The following is a 14111-nucleotide window of genomic DNA, read 5'->3' on the forward strand; positions in this document are numbered from 1 at the left end:
TCCTTGTAGGTCCCTTCCAACTGAAATGTTCTTATTCCACCAGTTTCCCGGTGAGAACTTAACTTTGCTGTTTGTAGTTTCCAGGTCACTCCGGAAATAGATTTTTAAATCAGCAGCATCAGTTGGTAGCTGCATTTCTGACAGGACTGGTGCTGTAAGCAATGGGTTGCTGACCTGCTAAGTATAGAAAACTGGTGTTTGAGTTCTCTGAGTGCCTGGCTGAATGCTGTAAGGGCTTTGCCCTTTTACCAGTTGTTAGGAACTTTCCAACACTTCAAGTTCCTTGGACTCGTTGTTAGTGCAGAAGATATTCTCTCACCTGTTCTCCAATCCAGAGAATTCCTTTAGTGATACTGTAATGGTCATGTTCTCCTTGCCAGTGAGCTGTGTTAACTCTCTGGAAGGCTTCACCTGTCCCAGGAAGCTTTGATGGATACAGTGTGAGCTGTGCCGCAGTTAAACTCTCAGCTAGTGACCATCCCAGTCCATCTGTTCAGAGACATTACTCTCAGGTCCTGTGCAGGATGTTGCCCTGTGCAGGCAGATGTCCAGCACTGGGGACTGTGGTGCACAGAGGTACAGAGCAGCAGTTGGTTCTCAGTCTCAAACACAAGCACTTGTGCTGCAGCCAAGTTCTGATGGGAGAGCTTTGGTCTTATAGACTCATAGTATGTTAAAGAGTTGGAATGGAGCTGAGAGATCGTGTGCCAACCCCCTGCCCTGGGCAGGGACACCTCCCACCAGAGCAGGTTGCTCAATGCTTGAGCCAACCTGGCTGTGAACACTGCCAGGGTTGGGGCAGCCACAGCCTCCCTGGGCAACCTGTGCCAGTGTCTCACCACCCTCACAGGGAAAACTTCTGCCTGATAACTAATCTCAATTTCCCTCTTTCAATTTCTCCCCATTGCTCCTTGTCCTGTCCCTGCAGTTCCTAACCAGGAGTCTCTCTGCAGCTTCCCTGGAGCCTCTTCAGCTCCTGGCAGGTTGTTCTGAGATCTCTTCCCCAGGCTGCACAGCCTGTCTCAGGGCAGTGCTAAGGGCTGTCCCTGTGTGTGCTGTGGAGGGGACAGTGCTGACCTCAAGCAATTCTTCATTCTTCAGAACACTGTAGGCAAATTAGCTTAGTGGATATTTTAGCTCATTAGTTAATGGGAGAGGACTCTTTGCTTTCAGTATTGGAAATTGGAGGGGAAAACATGCTCAGGGCCAGCTTGCTAACAAACTGTTTTCTAGCAGATTTTTGGAGATTTCCTTTCATGTTTTCCCCCTTGGCCCATGAGGTGAGAGGTCTGACGGGGCAGAGTGTGTGAGGGGTGGCTGATACTTCCAAATCTAGCCATTGCTTCTGGTCTTTGCTGTCTCTGGAACTAATTAGTTCTGAATATGAAACTGGAAAATCTTAACATTTTTTTCATTAAAAGGCTTTTCAAGTATCTGACTTTGGCAGTCTGAGCTGTGGCATTGGTGTATCTGGTCCAAAGGGGGTTTCTACCAGAAATTACTTCTGAGAGTTTGTTTTCATGGTACCATAATCAGCATTTGCAGCCTTCTTGTGTGCAGTGTTTACAGGAATAGGTAGATAGGGGAAATACTGCCTACAAAGGATTCTCACCCCAAAAGAAGTCAGAGAATAGGTCCATTTTTCAAGTACTTTAATTTATGGCCTAGGGCATTACCTTGTGCTGGGCTCATTTGCTGTGTTCAAAACAAAGTTGAAGGTAAAGGCAGAGTAAACATAACAGCAAGGGTGAAACTAAAAGAGGAGGCAATGAAAAATCTGAGCTGGTGTGTGGCAGAAGGTGACCGTCAGACAGGGCTCAGTTTACAGAAGAGGAAAGTGGTTCTCCCAGAGCACTTGAGAGCTCTCTGTGACCTGACAGGCACAGTGAGGATGTTGCTGAAGTTCGTTAGCACAGGCTGAGCATTGAATCTCCTGGGAGAGACCACTGAGAGGAAAAGTAGAGGCCAGACTGAGGAAGAAGTAGGCTTGCTTGTAGAATGAATTTGTGGAAAGGTTTATCTATTTGGAAGGGAAAAAAAGCTGCCAAGTAGCTGTTGTTTGACCAGAGTGTGAAAACTCTCAAAAGTGGTGCGGCAGAGTAACCAGAGCTTGGCAATTTCAGAGGAATGGAGAAAGAAGAGTTTTCCAGTGCTCAGGGCCTGAGGGAATACTGAGACGTGGACATGAATCCATGACTGGATCATGTTTCAGTGAACACAAGTACTGAGACCTGCAGGAGCACAGGCAGACATGGTAGTGCTCAGGGGTAGCCTGGCTGTGCTGGAGGGGCTGCAAGGGTCTGTCCTCCACCACCTCATCACACAAACTGATGCCACCTTTGGGAGCACTTCTTCCTGTTGCTCTGTCCCCCACACCACCATAATCCCATTCCTAGGAGCAGTCACCACTTGACTGCCCTGACATTTTCATCCTCTGGTTTTGCTGCTGCTGTTTGTTCATCCAAAACAATAAGAATCAATATCAACCATATACTCATTAGGGTATATTAAGGATTCTGTGTTAGGAACTGCAGGGACAGGACAAGAAGGAATGGGGAGACATTGAAAGAGGGAGATTTAAATTAGATCTTAGGCAGAAATTTTCCCTGTGAGGGTGGTGAGACACTGGCACAGGTTGCCCAGGGAGGCTGTGGCTGCCCCAACCCTGGCAGTGTTCACAGCCAGGTTGACCTGGCGACACAGAAGAAACCTTTGAATTGTAAGGCACATCCTAGAAATGTGAACATCTATATTTAGCCCCCTCAAGCAACTTCAGTTCTCAGTAACCTTTCTTTCTTCTCCTGTCACACTGACATCACTGCCCATTGTCACTGCTCCCTGGGCTCTGTGCTGTGAGCAAAGCTGGAGTGGGAATGTGATCTCTGTGGTGTTCCCCAGAAGGACAGTGGTGTGGCTGAGAACTGGGTCACTGCTGCTGTCTAGAAAGCTGTTCCAGCCTTAGAGGCAAGCAGCAGTGCTGTTATCTGTGAGGAAGCACTAGAGATGCAGATTTTGAGAGATCTGAGCTGGAAAAGGTCCTTTGCTGCCAACAGCCAAAGACCCTGTGTGGTGCAGAGCAGGGTCTGGTACCACAGCAGTGTCCTGGCTTTGAGCTCTCTGAATATGCTTGAGATGCTGCTAATCCTGTAGGTTCACCCATGTGTCAGTGGTGTTTGCTGTGCCCATGGGTCTCTGTGCTCCCTTTGCCCAGGGGGGAATAACTGGCTGACAGGTGAATAGATGGGAATGTGGGGCAGGAGGATTGTGCTGCCCTGGGACAGAGCCCCTCTGCCACCTAGAACTGTAGTCTCCTCTGTGTTACCTGTGCTGGCAGGAAGATGTGACTAGGGGGAGTATGTAATATTACACTGCTGTAATATTCCAAGGGTGTGTGTATCCCCTTCAGGGGTTTGCCATTGCCAGTCCTAGAGGGGATAGGTGGTAGAAGTTTCTGTTCCTCTCAGCAGCCAAGTGTAGAGCTCTGCTGTTATCATGAGAACATAGAGCCCCTGAACAAACAGTCCCAGCCTGTCCCAGTCCCTCTTGTTATTCTCCTCATGCCATATTCTCTCAGGAGCTGCTCTGTTTATTGTGTAAATCAGCTGGTTTTCACCTGGAAAGGTAAAGCTTGAGATGCCTCATGTCCTGTTAGCCTCACTCTTGCTGTAAAAATCATGGTTTATGTGTTGTCAGTAGGAATCTGAAGGCAGGAAAAGCAAATTAGGGAGTTTTCATGTATTCCCAAAAGCAATTCTGCTTACATTTGTGTAGGCTTGGCCTGTAGCTTGAATAGAAGTTTAACACTAATAAACTTTTTAGTCAGTGTTTTGATATTCTATTTTCCTTTCTTTCTTTTCCAGGGCAGGGAAACCACCACCTGGCTTACACCTGGATGTAGTCAAAGGAGACAAACTCATTGAGGTATGGAATCAGGCTTTGCTGTATTTGGTGTATGGTGCACATAGCACAGCAGGAGAACATTTCCTAGCATTTTCCATGCTTATTCATAAGTATTTCCTTTCTCTCTCACATTCATTATTTTCAAATCAGTTTGGTTTGCTCTGAAACTTGAGAATGAAGTGACATTTTCCTTGCTGTGCTTTAAGGCAGCCTCATGCCTTGCCAGGCCTCCATCCGTTACCTCCCATGAGCTGCACTGTTTGAAGGGCAGCACAGTGACACTTGGACTCCTGGACACCAACCCTGCCCTAGTAAGAGAAGAAATAAGATGCTTGTAAGGAAGAGTTGGTATTTGCAGAGCCTTATTTTTTTCCAAACTTCGTTCTGGATCAAAGTTGAGATTTTGTTCCCTACAAGATACCTACATAGGAGGTATCAGACTCAGCAGCAGACACTTTGTCTTGGGAACTTTAGGAGCAGGATGTGAGTGATGTGGGCAAAGAAATTTCAAATACAAGAGAGTAAGAATAAAAGCTCTTCCCTTGTACAGCTTGTTCTATCCACCTGTGTGGTCAGTTTATTGTTGTCGCAGTAAGGTTAACCAGGCACCCTGGATCCTACAGGAGGAAATACAGTTTGCTTTTTCCTCCCACACTCAGGATCTGTGAACAGTGTTGTGATCAGCACAGATCCAATGAGTTATTTTTATTACAGCAGAGGAATTTGTCTGGTATGCAGCACCTCATTCTGTGTCACGTTTTATCTTGTACCACACTGAAAGGAATTCATAAAGTCTCCTTAGCATGGTTAGCAGAGAGGACCCAATGCAGTGAATGTATTTGAGCTGTGCAGAAACTCCTAACTTGCAGCTGACTGGAACAGAAATGTTTCTTGGCAGCAAAGCTGAGCCAATTTTTCTGAATGGAAATATGGAAAATTAAGAAATCAGTGTTAGATCAAGACTTAGCAGCTTAAAATCTTGGCTGGTATTTAGTGTAAGTGACCACAGAAGCATTGGGCAGTATTAAGTGTTCCTCCTGGTGTCTAGCAGGAGAGATTTACTGTTCGGAATTTGGTGAAGTTACCAGAATATGCTTTGTATAGGAAAGCAGATAGAGATGTCACAAATAGGTGTCTCACAAATAAACTTGTGTTTTCTCAGCTCAGAAACGAGTAAAATGAGCCTTTTCTTTATTGCTGTCTTGAGAGAGCTCTTCCTCTGCATTTACAGGCAGAAAATTGGCAAAGCCAGTCTGGACCTGAAAGAGATCTTTGCTCAGCTTAATTGGAAAGGAATTAGATATTGACATGCATGTACTGCACCTCCAGAGCAGCTTCTTAGTTCATACAAGACATGACTGAGCTGGTTCATCCCCACTGTTCAGGCTCCCTCAGTGCTGTGCTGCACCAGCACTTCCCTGTGCCTCAAACCCTGTGCATTGTGTTTGTCTGCAGGCCATGGGCTGTGTGTTCTGCCTCTCCTGCCACTGCTACGTGTTTGGAATGGTGTTCAGAGCTCAGAGGGCTGCAGCAGGGCTGTTTCTGAGCACAGCCTTCTCACTGCCATGCTGGCTGCAGCCCGTGGGGCAGGGACTGTGCTTGGCACTGAGTTTTCCAGGCCATGGATGAGATTCAGGGAGCAAAGCCACATGGCAGTGACTTTGGGGTTTATTGTATGTGGCAGGTGGCCAAACACCGTGCAGCCTTCCCACCTGGGGGATTGATTCTCTGAGGTTTGTCATGGCATGTCTTGGATTTTTGAACGTGGACAGAGCTGCAGGATGAAGAGTCCACATGGAGTTCACTGCTGAATTGCTCCTCAGGTGCCAGGAGGATGTTCCATCGTGGGAGTCCTGGTCAGCACTGAGAGAAAAGAAGTGAAATGCCACGTCAAACCTGAGGATGCACCACTGGCTGTGGCAATGGATGAGAAAATTTATCAATTGCCAGTCAGGAATGTTGTCCTGGTGGTGTCAGACTCTGGGGCTATGCTGCCCACAGCTGTTGGGAGCTCCAGGAGGCCCAAGGTGGCTCTGTGAGCCTGAGGTCTCTGTCTGCTTTGGGAATGGGGGTGCTACAAGCATCCCAGTTCCCTCTTCCTGCCATCAACTCTGGATAACCTGAAGAGGTTCTCTTTGCACTCTGTGCAGCCACTGCCACTCTGCTATCCAGGTGCTCCGGGTTTCAGTGGAGGATGGGATCACACAGAGGTTATGGAATGCCTGTGGTGTTGGTGTTTCACTTCTGGTGTTGGCTGGCTGATCCTGAGCTCCCTGAGGCACAGTTCCCCTGCCCTTCCATGTGCATAGTGTGCTGAGCTCTGAGGCAGGGGTGGCACAGGGCCTGTGTGTGCCACTCAGATCCTGGCTGGATGTCACCCTTGAGGGCAACATGGGAATCATAGAACCATTAAAGTTGGACGAGACCTGTAAGACCATCAAGTCCAACCCTTAACCTGTCACTGCTGTAACCCCTAAACCCCAAACCATGTCTTTCAGCACCAGATCCAGATGCCCCTTAACCACTTCCAGGGCTGGTGACTCTACCACCTCCCTGGGCAGTATTCCAGTGCCTGACCACAGCTGCTTGTCTGGCTGCTCTGTGGCCTTGCACTGTGTGTAGGTGATGGCTTTAGCCCTCTAGTCTGTTCCAACTGCAGCAAATGAACAGCACTTGTGTGTGTTCATTCCTGGTTTGGTACACATGGCAAAGAGTTTTCCAGTGCTGTCTGTTGTGGCAGCCAGCAGTAACCAGGGGAGAACCTGGTTAAACCCTGTGGGTCCCTGAGCACTTGATACTAACCGAGCCATCGGTGTCCCCAGCCTGGGGACACCCTGTGATCGCTGGGTCTGCAAAGTGCCACAGCAAAACAAGCCATGCAGTGTTTAAGCTCAGTGTGTGAAGGAACACACTGGGTTATAACTCAGAGGCACAGAACACACTGGAAACCTTATCTTGAAGTAAAGGGCATTAAGTTAGTTTCTGTGATCATGATTTGTTGCAATATTTCCAGTTCATGAATTTGTGTCTTTGCAGAATCTCTTGACTTTGTTCAGTCAGAGCAGAGCTGTGTATGTAACAGGTGTAAGTGAACACTTCCAGGACACATTTGGTTTCAGTTGTGGACAAGAATGAGGAATTGTTTGACCAGTTTTAATGGTTCTTGAAATCATGACATAACTAACTGCTTGCAGAGCTGAGCACTGATTTGGGGAGGAATCAATCAGCTTCCAAAGATCCACTTGTTTTTATCAGAGCTGTGTTTACACAGGACTTTCTTCCAAGTTCCTTATAAAAGGTGAACTTAGTGCTTGTCTTTCTCACAAAGTGGAATCATAGAATTCATTAGTGCAAAGGTGTTTGCATGGGAAGAGTCACAGTGCTGAGCTGAATGAGTGAGGAGCTGCAGAATATGGGATGAAAATCTGTCCCTGGGAAGTGGATTGCCCAGAAAACCTAACCAGGGTTCCTCAAGAGAGATGTTGTAACAAACAGCTGTGCTGTTCTTGGTGCAGTAGCTGCATGAAACAACTCTGATCTTAAGGGAAAGTGTCAGTAAGACTCCTGGAATGATGGCTGCTAGTTAAGGATTGCAGGGAGAAGCTACTCAAAGGGACACTAACATGGAAAACCTGCAGGCAGGAGACGGAGGGATCTGTTGACAAGTGGAATAATTAAAAAAAAAAAAAGGTGAAGTAAAATTTGACCAGAAAGTGCTGAGGAGACCAAGTGCTAGTTTAGGCCTTTTAGCAGTGGCTTATAGTTGCTGGTGAGCTCTGAGGGGTGTTGTGAAGAGCAGCTTTGCAGAGAGACCCAGAGCAGGGGTGAAGTGCCTGGTGAGAGCAGAACCCAACAGGCTGTTTCAGCATGTGCATTTTTTGTGTTTTTAATCTGAATATACTGAGGCTCCAAGGTGTGCTGTTCCCCTGCAGACACAGATGGGTCAGGGGACACAGCTGCAGGTTCTATATGGCCCAGCTGAAGGAAAAAATGCCTTTGGCATTTGTGCCTCATTTATCACAGTGTACTTGTAGGTGAATTGCCAATTAGCTGTGATTGTTGGCTTTGTCAAATAAGGTGTGGACTCACAACGGTCATTCTTTTGTGTGGCTGAAGTCTAAGTATTGGCACTCTGGTGGGTTTGCTGCCAGACTGTGTATCACTGAGGGACAGGTGGGTTGTCTTTCTGTGTAGCTGTTTGGTTTCACAGAGCTCTTGTAGTGCTGGTTGGAATTGGCCAGAGGTTAAGAGGTTATCTGTTTTAGTAGTGGGTGTTAGGAGGTGATAGATACACCTTGATCAACTAAATGGTGTTGTTTGAAGAAGGCAGGACAAAATAAGGAGAAGGACTCTTGGTTAGGAACTGCAGGGACAGGACAAGGAGGAATGGGGATGAATTGAAAGAGGGAAATTGAGATGAAATCTTAGGCAGGAGTTTTTGCTGTGAGGGTGGTGAGACATTGGCACAGGTTGCCCAGGGAGGCTGTGGCTGCCCCAACCCTGGCAGTGTTCACAGCCAGGTTGGCTAAAGCCTTGAGCAACCTGCTCTGGTGGGAGGTGTCCCTGTCCAAGGGCAGGGACTTGGGGCTGGATGATCTATGAGCTCCATTCCAACACCTTCACATACTATGAAACTATGAAATAGGTGAGGCAGTGGCAACACCTTCACATACTATGAAACCATGAAACTATGAAATAGGTGAGGCAGTAGATTTCACAAAGCATCCACTGTCATGAACTGGTGCTTAAATTGTATTCCCTGAGTCGCTGGGGAATGAAGCATTCACAGGTTATTACCTAGGGGACCAGTTAATTGTAAAGCCATCATGATGGATACAAGTGTGGAATCAGGTTGTTCAGTTAGCTATGCTAGTGACCTGAAAGAGTCAATAAACATACAGGAACAAATGCTTCTTACTGGACACCAGATGATGAGAGATTGCAGCATGGGGACTAGCAGATGTTCAGCAGAACACTGGAAAATCCAACCTGGGAAATGTAGAGCACATCTGTGGGGGAATCAGAAAAAAAACAGTGGGGAAGTGCCACATGCCTGTGGCAGTGCTGAAACCTTGAAGTTCATAGTTGGTGGTAAATAGTTGTGATTTTGCAAGGTGGTCTGTAGTGGAAGTTGAGGTCTGTGGGATTTTTGTGCTTGCAGATAAGGCAGAAGAGTATAAATACTGTGTCTTAGTCCAGGCTGTCTCATTATTTTCTGTATGGTTGGTGGTGGCACGGAGGGAGTGACTGGTGCTCCTTGTGTCTGTGACAGCTCAGAGACCCCAAACCAGTCCCTGTACCTGCTCAGATCACTTGGCTCGTTCTGGCTGAGAGTGTGGCAAAGCTGAGGAGCAAAGCCCTGCTTGGCTGGAATGCTGATGCCAGAAAGGGAGATCCTGGGCATCACTCACCTGGTGCTGTAATCCATTGCTTCCCTGAGCAGCTGGAGCGTGTCTGAGTGAAGGAAACTGATCCAGTCTACGCAGACTGGGGAAGATTAGTGCAGGAAAAAAGGGCTTTGCAAGCTGAAAACTTGGCTCAGATGTGTGGCATTGGGATTGGGGAGAGGACTGAGTAGCTGGAAAAGCAAGGAGGGGGGGAGAAATCCACATGCTCAAGCAAGCAGAATGCTAGCTCAGCTCAGACCACCTCATGGAAGCAATGCCCTCCCAGACTAAGATCTGGGATGCCTGATGGAAAATGTGGCCTCAGCATTCCCTCAGTGATGCAGTTGAAACATGTGGGCTTTGGGAGATGTTTCAAAAAGCAGGAGGAGCCTGTTAACAGCTGTGCAATGCACTGCCAGCCTCTGCCTCGTGCAGCTGGAGCAGGAACACACAGGGCAGATGAGGCTCCTGGAATGCAGTGGGAAGGTTGAGCACCTGCCCTGCTCACCTGCAGCATTCAGTGACAGGAGATCCTCAACACCATGGGCTGGTAACAGAAATGCACCCTGTGTGCTGTAGGACTTTGTCAGCATGGCCCTTTGCTTTACAGCGATGGTTTATGTACCTGATCTTACAGTATGTAACATCTTGTTTGAAGAAGAGATTAGAAGTAGGATGAATAAAGAAGAAATGCCTAAAATTAATGGTGTACTTGATAGACTAATACAGATTCCTGTCACAGCACGTTCTCAGTGTAGTTTTGCATCTTTATACTAAAGGTTTGAAACCTCTTGTAGGTCCATTTCTGTACAGAAATATAACTTTGATGTTGTGTATCAGACTTGAGATCACTAAGGTCCCTGTCTTAGACAAGGCCTGAGGTCATCTGTTGGGGAATGTTTGAAATCCTTGGGAGCAGATGTGAGAGAGAATCTCCTGTGTGAGGCAGTGTCAGACCTTGAACAGTGCCTGTCCTTCCCAGGCTGTCTTGTGTTGGCTGGGAAAGAAGGGAATAACTGGGACTCTTCCCTATTCAGCTGTTCTGATTTTGCAGAGAGCAGATTTTGCTGTGACTCACAGTGCCAGACTGACCTGAAATATTGATGAGCTGTTGATGCTTTGTTTTGAATTTGCTCTGTTTATTCATGTTCTTGAATTTTTTCAGGAAGATCCAAGAGATTCTAGGAGTCTAATATGCTTCTCTGTTTGACATTCTACCTCAGAAACTCATCATTGATGAGAAGAAGTACTATCTGTTTGGGAGAAATCCTGATCTGTGCGATTTTACCATTGACCACCAGTCTTGCTCTCGGGTCCATGCTGCCTTGGTCTATCACAAACATCTCAAGAGGGTTTTCCTCATAGATCTGAACAGCAGTAAGTAGTGTGGCATTTAACCAGCCAGAAGTGCTTAAACACTCTGAGTCTGAGACACCTTTTCCTTTTCCATTGTTGTTGTTTGCACTGTGTGGACAGATGGAATTCGTGTCCTAGGGAGACATGGGCAAGGTTTGAGCGAGGGAGTGTTTGCTCCAGTCAGCTTACAGCTGACTCACTGGGTGTTTAAAGCATTTCTAGGCTCTTAAGAGGCTGAAAGAGAGGAGGAAAGTGACTTGGCCTTCCCTTCCCAGTTCCAGTGAAGCCTCCTCTTCTGAAGGTGCTTTCATAAGGCCTAAAACCTGTCACACTGTTTTTTCCACTGAGGAAATGATTCCAGACATGGTACATTGGGACCTGCAAGAATACAGAAAGCAAAGGCTGTTGGTAGTTTATTTCCATGACTTTTTGAGGACTCTGGATGTGAGATGGTGGGTAAAATGCACATAGCTAATGCTTTCAGCAGTACCTCAGTGCCTTGTCCCTCGGAGCAGCTCTTGCAGTTTCTGAACTGGAATTCTGTGAGGCCAAGCTGGTGACTAACAGACTATTTTGCACTTTGGTGTTCTCAGCACATGGCACATTCTTGGGTCACATCCGTCTGGAAGCTCACAAGCCCCAGCAGATCCCCATCGACTCCACGGTGTCCTTCGGAGCCTCCACCCGCGCCTACACCCTGCGCGAGAAGCCACAGACGCTGCCCTCGGCGGTGAAAGGGGATGAGAAGATGGGGGGTGAGGATGAGGAGCTCAAGGGCTTGCTGGGGCTGCCAGAGGAGGAGACAGAGCTGGATGTGAGTACGATGGCACACTCTGCCTCGATGGCATTTCCATGTGGATGGAGAGCATTCCCTGTTTGTTTAGAATCATGGAATTATTCAGGTTGGAAAAGACCCTTAAGACCATCAAGTCCAACCTTATATCTAACACTGCCAAGCTCACCTCTAAACCGTGGCCTTAAGTCTGCATGTCCTTTAAATGCCTCCAGGGGTGGTGACTGAACTATTTCCCTGGGTAATACTACCTTAGCTTCAGATTCCTTCATTTCTTGGCCTTGAAGATAGTCTGAGGTGTCTTCTGCTGGTAGTTACACCCAGATCATCCCCTTCTGCCCTGACAAGCCTGTGATAATGCTGCTTCCCAGAATCAGGAACCTGATGATCTTAGTATGCCAGTGGTTATCTCACCAAGGTTTGCAGGGAGAATGTGCTCTCCAGCTAACATTGCCCAGGCCAGGGCTGGTTTCCCATGCTGTCCCCATTGCCTCCCTGTTCCCTAAGTTGGCTAGTGAAGAGGGAGAAGTGTGCGTGGCAGTCACAGGATTGTGGATGTTGGGAGGCACCTCACAGGATTGTCAGCCTGCTCAGGCAGGGTCAGCTGGAGCAGTCTGAAGGGTTTCTACCTTTGCAGAGACCCCTCAGCCTCTCAGGGCAGCTCCTTGCAGCCCTGGAGCTCTGCTGCTTCCTCGAGGGCTAAAGCTGAAACTAAACAGCTTCTGTGGTCTTCTCATGTGCACAGTCACCTGACTAAAATCAGACTTAAGACACTGGTTGCTTAAACTCTTTCATCTCTCAATTTGCCATTAGAACCTGACAGAGTTCAATACTGCCCACAACAAAAGGATTTCCACCCTGACCATTGAGGAAGGGAACTTGGACATCCAGAGGCCAAAGAGAAAACGGAAGAACTCCAGGGTGACATTCAGTGATGACGATGAGATCATTAATCCGGGTAAGGAGTTTCCTTTAATCCCTTCAGGCCATCCTTCCAGTATTCTCATAGGGATTCCTCCTGGATAAGGAGAACAAAAATTTGGCAGCCAGTATTTGGGATCTGCTAACTCAGAGAAGCTGCCACATGTCTCACTGAGGACTTTGACTTCTCTGTTTCTTCTGATGTACCTGTGCAGTACACTCGTGGTGTGTGTGCAGGACAGGAGTGTCACACTCAGCTTCACTGCTCAGTGTTCTGTTAGGTGTTGGGAACATGTCATGGCTCCAAAAGGAGCAGAGTACTTTACATTTATTGCCTTCTTTAGAATCTAAATGGGAATGGAACTTGATTGCTTTTTATCAGGTCCTTAATGCCTTCCTTACCTGTTGTCTCCTGCATATCTGCTTCAACCTCAGAGGGATTTGCTACTTGTCTGCATGTCTGAACCAGGTCACCCTCAGTCCTCATTCAAACTGATGTGTCTGAAGATGTATGCAGTTCCAAATTAGGCTTTTCTTGGTCTGTTTGGTACTAATGGCATTCCTACCAGTGATATTTTGTATGGATAGTATTCCTGTTAATAGGAGCAGCTAATTAATGAGCATGCACATTGGAATACAGGGTGGTTCAGTCTGGCAGTGTAGAGCACACAGGGTGACCATTTTGGCTTATGAGGGGATGAAGTTGAGGGCTCAGAACATTCTAATGCAAACACTAGTCATTTGCATTACAGAAAGAGCAGTTTTCCAGGCTTTCAGGGTCTCTCCATTGACTGCTTCTGGCTCCTCCTTCAGGGGCCCCTGGGCCTGGCTGCAGTGCCTTGTCAGCAGCAGCTTTCAGCCCGGACTCCAGCCTGGTGAGCCCAGGCTGCCCATCCAGCTGCTCCCCTTCCCATTCTCCATCTGAGGGAAAGCCTTCCTTACCAGGATACCTGATGAGCCACCTGGACACAAAGCCACTGGGTGTCACCTGAGCCCCTCTCTCTCTGGTCACACTTGTGCTTACTGGGAGCTGCTGGAGCTTTAGGAGGACAAGTGTTCTCATTCTCCATGTGGGTCCCTCACCCCACAGAGGCTGTTCCCCATCTCACTGAAGGCCTCCCTGTTTGCTTGCAGAGGACGTGGACCCGTCTGTGGGGAGGTTCCGGAACATGGTGCAGACAGCAGTGGTCCCTGTCAAGGTATGAAGTGACTCCCAGCTTCCTCACTGGCACATTCCATTGGGGAACTCACTTAGGAATTACACCTTAGAAGCAGTGTTCCAAGGTGGAGTGGGGTTATTGTTAAGCAAAATCATGTTTGTGGTTTGCAGTTGTCTTTTTTAGCTAATTTGGCCATTTCCCTTCAAAACAGGTTCAGCTCTTCCATAATACATGGAATCAATGGTAATTTTTTTCCCCTCCCAAAAAGAAACACTTTACAGAAATTGTATTGGTTCCAGGCATCAGTTAAAATTGTGGGAAGTGTGGAAAATAGAAGGTAATAATGAGAGGTTGTTTGCTTAAGTACTGTAAGTGTTAAAGGTTTCACAAGATTGTGTACTAGAACAAGCAGGTTTAGGCTTTGTTCCAAGATGAGTGTTGCTGGTGCTCCATGTAATTGGAATATGCAAGGAGGAGGGAAGATTTTCAGAACTTCAACTCACTTTACATGTGGCAGATTTAGGTGCCTTTTGTGGGGAAATGGGGAGGAAATCATCAAGGTCTGAAGAGGCCTCTAAGATCATCCAGTCCAAC

The 14111-nt window shown here is 47.4% G+C and overlaps 1 protein-coding gene across 1 annotated transcript; it reads left to right on the top strand.

Moving 5' to 3' along the window:
* Nucleotides 1–3860: 3860 nt before the first annotated feature.
* PPP1R8 (protein phosphatase 1, regulatory subunit 8) lies at nt 3861–13556 on the top strand (the record flags this gene model as incomplete). Its single annotated transcript, XM_009083235.1, has 5 exons — nt 3861–3921; nt 10511–10664; nt 11237–11457; nt 12250–12394; nt 13492–13556. Coding segments are annotated over 5 exons (646 nt in total), but the record flags the coding sequence as incomplete, so codon positions are not given.
* Nucleotides 13557–14111: the final 555 nt, after the last annotated feature.

This window comes from Acanthisitta chloris, unplaced genomic scaffold (assembly GCF_000695815.1).
Source record: "Acanthisitta chloris isolate BGI_N310 unplaced genomic scaffold, ASM69581v1 scaffold45299, whole genome shotgun sequence".
NCBI classification, from domain to species: domain Eukaryota; kingdom Metazoa; phylum Chordata; class Aves; order Passeriformes; family Acanthisittidae; genus Acanthisitta; species Acanthisitta chloris.